This window comes from Brassica napus, chromosome A2 (assembly GCF_020379485.1).
Source record: "Brassica napus cultivar Da-Ae chromosome A2, Da-Ae, whole genome shotgun sequence".
NCBI classification, from domain to species: domain Eukaryota; kingdom Viridiplantae; phylum Streptophyta; class Magnoliopsida; order Brassicales; family Brassicaceae; genus Brassica; species Brassica napus.
In genome coordinates this window covers 16,745,854-16,758,959 of record NC_063435.1, presented here as the reverse complement: position 1 = coordinate 16,758,959, position 13,106 = coordinate 16,745,854, and the positions used below count along the sequence as shown (strand labels likewise).

The following is a 13,106-nucleotide window of genomic DNA, read 5'->3' as shown; positions in this document are numbered from 1 at the left end:
ACTGAAGCCTGTCTGACATGTCCAAATGAAATGTTCTGATTGGATGAATATTTTAAGTGACGTGAACAGGCTAGAATCTCAGCATATTGGCCTTTTAGTATTGTGATCTTCATTACAATATCCTTCCAGCTTCCTTTGTTTCTCCTCTTATATAAACCCCTTGATGATAAAACGGGTCCGTTAACTATTGTTATCCGAGCTGAGTTATCTAAAATATGAACCCTCGACTCTAGATTCATAACCACAAGACGATTTGTTGTTCTCTACCTCTGAAAGTCAGGTATTATTTCATTATTTATACTCCAGCACTCAATCTCTTTGTTTCCGATTTACCATGGAATTGTACGCCTGATTAGATTTATCCAATTGTACAATTTTTCATTTCACTGAATCGGAGTCGAGAAAGTTATAAAGTAAGATGAGCAAGCTATATGGAGAGGAGCAAGCAAGAAGCTTCACTCGAGAAATTAAATTCATCTAACTGTCAGCAGAAAGAATAAGTCTGATAAGAAGAAAGAAGGTGATGATGAGATCAACAGCAGATTGAGTTTGGGAACACTTTCCTTCCAGCCTAACTTCCTGTTTCCGGTTTAGGTAATGTAAATCTTTGCTCGATTTGATTTAATATGTGGTGATGTCCTATTTTGTTGCATATGGCGACATCATCTCATTGCTTTCATCTTCTCCTCTTGAAGAATAGCATTTTTTTGTCAGATTGATTGAGCTTAGAGTCATTATTTTGTTTCCTCATGTAGTCGTATAATGATTTGTATTCTCTATTTTCGTTACATGTAATATTAAATTTCAATTTTTCAGTAATAAAGTTAAATGCAATAAACATTGGTGATTCTTTCTGAATCTCCAAAAATTTCATAATTTTCTCAGCAGATTCTTGAAAATGATCCCTAAGTCTTAGATCTGCGATGGCTACTTCATGAAATCAATTGAAGGAGACATGCTGGATTATCTTTAAACAATAAAGCATTTTTAAACCCTTTTTTCATTTTTAATATTTTTGTATTTAGCCAATATCATACCAAAAGGCTGGAAAATATGTCTCACTTATTTCAGGTACGTTCACCTGAAATTACCTGGATCCAATGAAATATGAACCTTCAAGGTGGGAGGTATGTAGATATAACAGATTTGTGGCGCATTCAACAATTAAAATCTCTTTGTAATTTGTAGGATACATTCCTTCCTACAAGGATACATGCCAAAACCAGGTACATTCCTTCCTTTTCATTTATGAAGCAATCTTTGTGCCGGGAACGAACTTGCCAAGCTCGAGATTTCCATTTTTCTTCCATCTTTGACCACTGAAGATGGGGTTAGCTACTGTCGCTTTGAAGCTGTGGGTTATGACTTCAACACTATCCAGCTGAATCAGCTGGTGAGAAGGCTTCTCTCTTGCTTTGATTCCAACAAATTCTCTGTAGAGTGTCGCTGTGAGCGCGTACAAGCCGGAAATTAGTGTATACTTGGAAGATTATGGGTTTAGAGAGAGGACATTTGAGTCTCTAGGAGAAGAGGGTAGACCAGTGATGTATCATACGTTTGAAAAGCTTGGCAAGTAGTGTGTGTCGCCTAGATCCACCTTGAAGTAGGACTGGAGCAGGCTTAGCAGCAATAACAAAGGGACACGAGGGAATCTAGCAGAATTTTATCAAAACTATTTTTGATCTTTTTGTTTTTGCCTTTCTTAAAGTAGTGAATAATGATTTCTGAACTTAAGGTATTCCGTTAACAAGCATGTGTGTTGTACAATTTCACTTTAATACAGTATATGGAATACTATGATGATTTACAGCTTTTTACATTACTTTTTTGTGTCTTTCCTTTGGTTGTCGAGGATTGAATGAAAAAAAAGACAAAATACTTGGATCATACTGCAGCAATATTAATCTTGAAGTTTAGAATCTGCACGTATCATACAAACTTGAGTTCTTTATTAAGACATGTTCTTCTTGCTGGTTGTCGTCATCTTCAAAGTCATTAGCTTCTTATCATTTGTGCAAACTGGATTATCAAATATCTTACCTCAACTCATATCTAACTAAGTAAAATTTTAAACTGTATAGTGTACTTAGGATATGGAAATTTGAATATTAATCATATTGATCAACAATATTACTTAAAAAATATAGAAGAAATATACATGTTTAACCATTAGCAAGTATGCATTCTTCTATTAATAATTTCAGAAATACTTGTTTATGGACTTGGTTGTTATGTTTGGCTTAACAACAATGTGAACTTAGGATTACTAACCAAAAAATTAAAATAGAAGCGTTGATTAGTTTTACCCTTTTTCTATTGGTATTATTACAAAAAAAAACATATTAGGTTTATGTAAAATTCAAATATATCTTGAAAAATTGCCACAAATACCACATTCATAGTATCACTTTTCATGTTTACACTAACCACTTTTACCCTCACTTTTAATGAAGAGTAAAATACAATTATACCCTTAGGGTTAACTAATCTAGACTTAGGGTTTAGAGTTGAGGGGTGGGGTAGGGTTTTTGGAATGTGAAATTTATGATTTTAATAAATATATAAATACTTAAAAATATATAAAAAATTTAAAAAAATAGTTTCAAACATAATTTTCGTTTTTCAAAAAGAAATTTAAAAACAAAATTCAAAAAAATATTTTTTATAAAAAAGTTCGAATTTGAAAAAGTATAATTCGAAAACATAATTTTCGATTTTTTTTATTTTTTTTATTTTTTTTATTTTTTTTATTTTTTGCTTTTTTTTATTTTTTATTTTTATTTAAATAATGATTTATTATATATATAAATAACAAGGGTATAAGAGTCTTTTGCCACTTAATGAAGAAGTTATTTTTGAAAATGTCTCATTAGTGGTGGTAAAAATGAAAAGTGATACCATAAAAGTGGTAAACATGTAATTTTCCCATATATCTTCTCTAAAACAAGTTAAACTTCCTAAACTCTCACTAAAGAGAAAATATTATGAGAAAAAAAATTACAAGTCAGAATTTCACTATTTTCAAAAAACATAATTTTAAATAAATGAAAATTTCCAAAAAAACAATTAAAAGTATTTATATTTACATTAGTTAACCATAAATTCTTATATTTTGTGATATATGACAAAATTACATACACTAACTTTCAAAAATAATTATGTCAAAATAAAGTTAAAACCAATTTCTCAAAACCAAAAAGGTTTAAAATCAGTTTAAAATGACTAAAAAGTACATAGAAGAAATTAACTAAATATCTAGGTTAAGTTTTTGAAAATTAACACACAATATTTTAATTAAATATTAAAATATAATAAATTTTAAATACATGAAGAAAAAATTAAATTTTAAAAGTGATGACATTCTTAAAAAACATATATGTCAATATAAAATAGAAATAAGCTTAAATATGTTTTAATCACAAAATTATAAGATAAAAATTAATGAATTTAATAAATTCTTTAGAGCTGCTTTTGATTCTCAGTAAAACGCATTTACATTTTTTTTAATTGTTACCTTCAATCTATCAATATACCATTATATTTTTTCCATCTTTATTTATAAGAATTTAGGTTAAACCATCACCAATTAATGCATTGAGAATTTTTTACAATTAAAAAAAAATCTAAATTACATCTTCCTATTCCAACACCTTCGTAAGCTTAAGAATAGTGGAAATAAGTTTCTACTGTAATATACAAACAATATTCCAAGGTTATAATTTTTTAAAATTTACCGATGACTAATATATCTGCATATGTGTAATGCAATCTATCCAAAGTACTTTTATGCAGTAAATAAAAATGGACTCGGTTCATCCTGAAATCTACTACATATATCACATTTTTATAACAAATAATTATCTACAAAAAAATAAATACCAAAAAAGGTTATTGAAAATAAATTATGGCTTCAAAGCTTAAAGAATTACTGAATCATTTTATTGGTCATCAAAATTTACAGATTTAAGTATTAAAATTATTACATATTTATAAAATTATATATTTATATGAAATAAAGGTTATTTACCTATATTTCAAAAATAATTTAAAATCAATCAAATGATCTATAAAAAATATATAATATACATAAAATAATAGAAAACATTTTTATTTTATTAAATGTAGACTATTATAAATTTTAAGATTTAAACATGATTACTAAAAGATTAATAGAAACATTTAATATGTTAACATAAATTAATGATATGTTCAACAAATAAAATATTTCGAAACAAATAAATGATATAAGATTTTAAAAACATACTTATTTTTTTAAAAAAAAAATCTAAGGTTTAAGTTATATTTAACATTAATATTATATAATGTTTATAGACAAACAAACCGCGCATAGCGCGGTAAAATCTCTAGTAAAACATAAAGAGATCACATTTGTATGGGTTAATCTATAGATGCCTACTGATGTTTTTATGGGTTTATGTTGCTATCCTATTTGATGTTTTTTTTCTTTGAGTTTATGTTGCTGGCCGATTTGGTTCGTAATTGTAAGAGTACTTTGGTTGAATTACAAGCATTGAAAAGCAACAAAGAGAGCACATGACAATATTATTTTTTTTTTATTTTTTTGCTTAAGATAATATTACATTATTACACATGGGAGGAAGACAAACTTGATAGCCAACGATTATACTCAGAGCTATGAACATTATTAACGATGACACACAAAATTACAAAGGCAAACAAAACATAGAAATCTTTTTTCGGATTGTTTTTTTTGGTAATACACCATTGCCCATTTCAAAAACCCAAGATCTTAGATGCCAAAAACGATCTCGGAAAAAAAAAGTCGTATAGAAAAAACAGGCAAAAGTAAATTTCCAAAAAGAAAATCCTTTTCTTTTAGTAGAAAAATAAAATATTTGAAAACCTTGAATAATAGGAAAATAAAATAAAATAAAGAGTACTATACTTCTTCAGGCCATTCGATGACACTCTCCAACGACGGTCTCCACCTCCTACATAATCTTTGGCGAGACTTCTCTTCCTCTGCAGCCGCAGCCGCAGCTTCTCCGGCTACTCTCTCCGCCTCGAGTTCTCTTAGAAAATCTCCAAAAGAAGCCAACGTGGCATCTCCTCCTTTAGCTGCACCGTCTGCGTTAAGCTGGAAAAGTATGAGTTTCTCTAACTCATCTCTCGTTATAACAATCTTCACTTTGCGATCTTTCCCTTTGTAATCTTTCTTCGCTATCACTTCTTCACATCGATCTTCTTCTTCAGTAACATTTGCAATCTTCTTTCCGACTAAACAGTTTCCCATTACGATCAACTTTGATGTAGTTTTAGAAATAAGGGTTTTGTTTTCTTCTTGGAGAATTATATCCAGAAGAAAAAATAAAGAAGGAAAGACAAAAGGAAACTTGGGATATGCCCAAGAAAAAAAAACCTTTCTTTCTTTTGTTTTCTGTATGCTCCGATTTGGAAGATCATGGAACCATTGTGGTATATATATAATATGGAGGACAGAGAGAGAGAGACATAGATCATTGACTCCTACAGTAAGGCTGCTAAGTTGGTTGGTTAGTTTATTTTAGGTTTGAAACGGTGAGAGAGCGGTTAGACCATTTGAAGGTATAACTGTTGAACCACAATATAATTGATGTTTCCGTTGTGGTATAAATATGGTATATTCTAGTAGGAAGTATGTACTTACACTAACCGTGGTTGCGATCAAAATAACCATTTCACTGTCACTTTAAATCATCATTAGAAACTGTTGATCTTTATATTATACATTTATACTACAAACGAAGATCTCTACCGTGGACAAATCTGACTACCTAGATCAAACAACCTTCTCTATATATAACATGTGGATCTACGAGTGGCAGAATTATCTGTACCACGTTTATGATAAAACAATGTTACATGAAATACACTATGGGTGATTTTATCTACATTATGTTAGAAATTTAATATGTTTGGATGTATAAATCTTGTGGGGAAATACATTCTCTTGGAAATCGCCACATAGTGCCTAAAGAGCTTCTCCCAATGATGCAATCAGTATCAAATCTATTTTGGTAAACTCGAATAGTAGGATAAATAAGTTATCTAATTTAAAATGTATTAGTAGTTTTTTTCAGTTAGAATAATCAAGATGATTTTATCATAATATGTTTTTCATTTGTTAGGGATATCAAATGTGATTAGAATCCCATGGCATGTGCTTAATCTATCACACATGGCTTGGTGAACCAAGACCGCTTGAATTGCAGAACCAAAATATTTTAGTTGAAATTTGTATTTGAGTAGCTTCATTTATAACTGGAACGAAATTTTTGATATAAATTGGTCAGGTTAAATATCGTTTTTTCAGCTTAGATATGCCATTTAAAAGAAGTCGTAATCATAACAAAACCTGTAATATATAATGAATCTTATTTTTTTTCGTAACTTTAATGAATCTTATTGATGTTAACTAGTAGTTGTATTTGCTAACATGGAAATATCCGAATATTATACTTTGAATCAACAACCCAGACTTTCTATATTTCGCATAAGAATGTTTACTAGTCCTGATCCTTTGGCTTTGGCGTCTGGAAATTTCTATTACTCTATTAGTATTCACGTAGATTTCAATTATTTTTCTATAAAATAACTAGTTAAAATATTGTAGAAGACAATGGACGTAAGCGCATGTTCTGTCCAATTAGTTGGGTCTTTAAACCAAACCAAAACCGTGTCAAAAAATACTGGCAAATTTAATTTATATAATTAACCAACTACCAACTAATCTTATTAATTTTTATTACTATTTTATAATTATCATCATTAGATTCTAACCCTAATGATTGTTGTTAGTTGTTGACAAAAATAATTATTCTCGTTAGTTATATTACAATTAGACGTATTTATAATTAGTCTTAGGTATAATTTGGGAAATAAAAATGATAAGCCGTATTTCAATTTAAAGTATTAACGTCAAACATTTATATATGAATATATCCAACGGAAAACAAATAAAACTGCAACCGTAGCTCAATTGCAATGTCCCTATGATTGAATTTGTTCTTATCATACAATTCATAACATAATAATTAAAAAATTAAATCATAAACTGGATAATTAGTTGTATAATTCGATTTAATAATTCGGCTAGTAAATATAATTAAACCCTTCTCATTTCGAAGAGTCGTTGCTAAATGAACCTTTACGCGTTTAACTGATTCAGTGCACCGATTATTTATAATGGATTTTTTTTTTTTTCGGAGAATGACAAAGAGATTATAATGGAAACTTCGTGGAAAGTGATTAACCCCAAAAGTATTGCGAAAGAACATGCAACTCACTATTCTTGTTTCTTTGCTAATTTTGTTAAAACATACTCATCATCTTTATAGCTTTTTATTTTGTTCACATAACATATTTTTCTAGCTTTTCATGCAAATTATACACACAAACAGATTCAGTAATGAGAAAATTAGTCTAGTCATGGGCATAAAATACCCCTGTTAGGGAACGTGTTAGGCGCCAGTCGGACGGTCGGGTTGGGCCTAGCGCATAAAGAGAAAATCAGGAATTATTTAGAAATTATGTGGGACATAATTTTTAGATTGTTTTACTATGTTATAAAACATGTTAATCTTTAATTGTGTATGACATTAATATATTTTCATGTTTAAGACTGTATAAAACTCAAATATAATATATAAACTTAATATAGTGTAACTTTCATCAAAATTATGAATATAAATTGATATTTATAAGATTTTAGATCAAAAAATAAATAAAAATAAAAAAAGATTAGGCGGCTAGGCGGTCAATTAGGCGGTCTAGGCGGAAAAAATCGGATATCCGATTTTTAAAACCGATTTTGCATAAATCAGGGTGGAAGAGTAACGCGTAGCACCCAGGCGGCCGGCTAGGTGGTCGATTTTTAGACCAGGGTAAAAATCCAACATTAAATGCCCATCTGGCAAACTTGGGCTCTCGCCTCAAAACCATCGTGTCTGGATATTTTCCCAACAATGACAGTATATACCAACATGGATTATTTGTTCCGGAAAAGAACAAAATTGAAGATCCCAAACTAGATAAAGATCCTTACCCTTGGATTATTTGGTATTAATGGAAAGTTTGTAATGGTAAACTGTTCAGAGGAATCGCACGGAACCCACTAGAGTGGATTTGACACGCAAAGAGTGAATGCCATGCATGGTTTAACACAAATTCAAAAACACCAGATTAGACTCAAACATGTCACTAAACAATGATAGTACATGTCCTAAGCTTGCAAAACATGTATTTGGTTGATGGATCATGGACTGCCGAAGCACCGTACAGTAATTATGGTTGGCAGAGCCGGGCCTGTGGGCAATCCCATTTGAATGGCGCCACCACATTGTGGGGCTTCCAATTTTCTAAAAATCATTTATGTATATATATATATATATATATATATATATATACATAAATATTCAGATATTTTCATGTAAAAGAATAAATACAAAATATCTTTATGTTGTAATAATTTAACTAAACAAATTTAAAAGTTTAAATAAAATAAGAAAATATATCTTCATTAAATTCATCTTGGACGACATCCATATAAGTCGTCGGACTAAAGTCGTCTAGAAAAAATAATATTCTTTGTTTTATTTCTCAATTGCAAAACTAACCTAAGACGACTTACATGGAAGTCATCTAGGTATAACAAAATATTGATTTTTTTAATTTTCTACTTGACGACTTATGTGTAAGTTATCCAGGAAAAGTCAAATTTCTGACACAATCTGGTCAAATGCAAAACTAACCCGTTTTCCCTAGACGACTTACATGGAAGTCGTCTCGAATTTTTTTTAACAAACAAAGATGGACTTACTGTTGTCTAAGTTAAAAATCAATTACAAAACTAAACTAAATGGACGACTTCCTAGAAGTCTTCCAGATGACCTTTGTGGATGTCGTCTGCGTCAATGTTTAATAAACATTCATTTTCTCTCAAACTATAAAGACTTTTTAATTATTTTTTTTTGTTAATTCATGTATATTAGTCAATATTGGTGCTATTGAATGAAATTTATAATTTAATTGGTGATATTTATGAGGTTACCAACATTCATGCTTAGTTAAGTTTCTAACTAATTGAGAAGACTTCTATGTTAGTTTTTGTAAATTTGTTAAGTAACTTTAAGATATGTTTATTTAATTTTCAAAAGTGTTAAGTAACTTCAAGAATATCAAGTACATGGTTTAATGTGTCTTCTCATACCATATGATAAACTTTTTACTTATATATCTAATGAAAGTGTTCTAGCTTTGAACTTATGTAATGTTTTATCTTTTGTGAATTTGACTAAGTTTTTTTGAGAATTCTTCTCCTTTAGTTGTAATAAATTTGATTATTTTTTTACGTTATTGTGTTTTGATATTGAAGTTGTATCAATAACTTCAATTATGTCAAGTAATTTTGGCAAAGATAATATTGTCGAAAATGAACATATTTACCAAACGTTTTCATTAATATCTCTTCAAATTTACAAAAAAAGTCACAACTAAAAAAGTACACATGCAAATCACAAAACAAACCACAAGCAAAAGTGTTATAGATCATTCATCTACAAAGACAAGCTTAGACTCCAATTGATATGGAAGAAGACCCTATTAGAAGACTTCGTGGAAGTCGTCTGGAAGACTTCTTTAGAGTCGTCTGGAAAACTTCCTGGAAGTCATCTGGAAGACTTCTTTGAAGTCGTCTGGAAAACTTCTAGCGCATTATATTTTAGAAGACTTCCGAGAAGACTTCCCATCCCGATCTGAAAAACATGTATATCAAACCCAGATCTGAAAAACCTGCATATCATATCAAAAAACGTTCAAATGGCTTAAAACAGCGAAAATGAGTGGAAAATTAGATATACATACTTTTATCGAACACACAAAGTACATATCCAAGTGGAAGATGATAACAATATGATTAAAACATGCAACAAAAAGATAGATTAGTGAGAAAGACATGAGATAAAAATGAAAAATTCATATAAAGTTTAGTGTTTTCAAGTCAAAGAGATTAGAGTGGGTTTGGAGAATTTTAGTTTGGGAAAAAGGTATGAGCTTTATGCAACAGGAGATCACCAAATGAAGAAAAATCAGACATAAAAAATTACCAAAACGCTCAGATCTATTATGAAAGGGCGACATGGGAGAAGACTCCGTCAGAAGACTTCCAGAAATTCGTCTGTAAATCTTCTAGCCCAAAAGTCTTACAGATCTGAAAAACCTGCATATCCAAATCCAGATATGAAAAACATTCATCTCCAAAAACGTTCAAATAGCTTAAAAACAGAGAAAATGAGTGGAAGATTAGATAGATCTACATTTATAGAACACACAAAAAAACATATCTAAAATTAATAAATCTACCTTTAAATGAGTGGAAGTTGAGAACCATGTGATGTGATGAAAAACCTGCAAAACAAAATAAACTAGTGAGAAAGACATGAGACAAAAACAATAAATTGATATAAAGTTTGGTGTTTATAAGTTCAAAGAGATTAGAGAGAGGTTGGAGAGTTTTAGAATGAGGAACATACCATTTTTGTTGTAGCCATTTGAGAAGAGTAGAGAGAATGTGTAAATTTTTCTTTATATATAGAAACAAAAATTCCAATAAGGTTAAATATTTTCGATCAGAAGATTTACTAGACGACTTACTTGTAAGTCGCTCAGAAGACTTCAATATTTTAACTAAAATATTTTTAGCGGGAGTTAGAAGACTTTGAGATAAGTTTTCTAATCGCAAGACAACTTACATGTTAGTCGTCTAAACCCTAAACATAACTCATAAACTAAATTAACTAATTAAACACTTCATAAAATTAAATTAAATTTAAAAAGTATTTACTATATACAGAAATAATCACATGTAGGTAAAAAAATTAATTTTTCAAAAAAACATTTAAGCTTTCTAAAATCCAACCCTAAGAATACATACAATACAACAACATATGTTACCAAACCCTAGACCAAAGAATATCATGATTCATTACTTTCACTAATCTATGTTTAAAACAATTCAATTTTATTAAATCTTAATTTATATCACTTAAAACTGTTTATAATTACATGATTTTGATTTTTCTTTTATCAAAATAATTTTTACAAAAATTATAAATTATTTTTAAGATCAACTATACCAGACGACTTCCGTGGATGTCATCCAGAAGACTTAACAGAATCTCAAAAGATTCAGAAGACTTAGCGGTGCTATATTCGTAAAAATGAGTTATTTTTTTTGTTTGGTTACAAGGGGCTGACAGTAATTTCACAAGACTTTTGGTTTACTTTTGCATTTGATTCAAGTTTAGGTATACTTTTGCAATCAAAATCAATTTTTGAGTCATATTTGGTAAATCTCCCAAAATTCTATTAATCTTTTAAAATCTTTACCAAATAATTTTAAATTTTATTTCCAAAAATTGATTAACTTAAGTTTTAGTTATCATAAAATATAATCAGAAAATTAATTTAAATTTAGTTTTCACTTGTAAACGAAAGTTAAAAATTAAATAAAATATTTTAGTGATAATAACAACATTAAATTATTACTTCTCAAAAACACATTTTACAAAGATTTTAAAAAGCTTTTATTGGAAAGCAGTATAAAATTTTTTTTCTATTTTAAAATAAAAACTTATTTATTAAACACATAAATCCTGACTTATTACATGTGTGATTTTTTAATATAAATTATCTTTTAGAGGTCGCAATTTAAATGCTTCTGTCATGTAACATTACAATTTATGTCAATAATTTGAACACATATATAATATTCTTATTAATGGTTAAATTTTAATTTACACGTCTTCATATACGAAACATTTAACCTCTTTACATATCATATATATACAAATTTAGACAGATGTTTCAAAAAAAAATACAAATTTAGACAGCTATTATTAGGGGTTATATATTCTGTTGAGTTAAAAACCATTCATTTTAATATTTAAAAACTATGCCAAATTTCTTTATTAATCACTATATATAAATTATACTCCAACAATAAATGGAAAAACAAAATATATATACAAAATGAATATATACATGAATGAATACATTAAACATGAACACATTTTTATCATATATATGCATACTAATGTCATAACATGAACACATTTTGATCAAGAAAAAGAATGACCTATATATGTCAAAAAGATTGATATTCCAACACTATTATATATGAAGAGAACATACATTTATCAAACTAATTTAATAGTACTTTGAAAGAAGAAGTTTTTACGAAGAAGTTTCCTCAATTTAGACATCGTTCATGTACCTCGGACAGAGAACCTACGAGAGGATAGCTTAGCACGCAGTGCTAGGAAACAACCGTCTTTCGTCGTTCACATGGATGCGGAGTTACCGATTTGGTTTACAGAGTCAATATAAGTCTGTGAATGTCTTGTTGTCAAAAAAAAATTTAATAGTACAGTATATAACATAATTCCAATAAATTTTAATCTTACCTCATATTTGATACTATTTTCAAATTTACCTTTAACTTAATTTCATTTTCATAAATATCTTGAATTTATGATTAAAAGATAAAATTAACCGGCCCAAAACTTTTTAAAATATATAAGATTTATTTATAGAAGTTTATAAACTCAACTTCACCACCTAAATAATAAATGGAGAATTTTCATGTTTACCACTTTTTTGGTACCATTATAAATGTTTACCACCACTAAAAAAATATTTTTAAAATATCTTCTTAGTTAAATGGCAAAAGACTCTTATACATTTGTTCTCTACATATATAATAAGTAATTATTTAAATAAAAATTAATAAAATAAAAATATTTTTTTTACGTTTTCGAATTATACTTTTTCAAATTCGAACTATTTTATAATTGATTTTTTGAATTATTTTTTCGACATTTTTTAATTTTTTTTTCAAAATTTCATTTTGAAAATCGAACATTATTTTTGAAACTATTTTAAAAAAAAATTATATTTTTGAAGTATTTATTTATATATTTATTCTAATCCTAAATTTCACATTCCAAAAATCCTATTCCGCCCCTCAACTCTAAACCCACGGGTTATAAATGTCTTTTACCTTTCATTAAAATTGAGGATAAAAGTGG

General features: G+C 28.6%; 1 protein-coding gene across 1 annotated transcript; it reads right to left on the bottom strand.

Annotated features, from left to right (window-relative positions):
- Nucleotides 1–2,845: 2,845 nt before the first annotated feature.
- Nucleotides 2,846–6,847, bottom strand: LOC106398735. Its single transcript, XM_048756943.1, has one exon. The coding sequence runs from the start codon at nt 5,273–5,275 to the stop codon at nt 4,922–4,924; it is 354 nt and encodes a 117-aa protein (XP_048612900.1). The 5' UTR covers nt 5,276–6,847; the 3' UTR covers nt 2,846–4,921.
- Between the last annotated feature and the right edge of the window lie 6,259 nt (nt 6,848–13,106).

Excerpts from the sequence above, each read along its gene's own strand:
- LOC106398735 (XM_048756943.1), bottom strand. The coding sequence starts at position 5,275 with ATGGGAAACTGTTTAGTCGGAAAGAAGATTGCAAATGTTACTGAAGAA.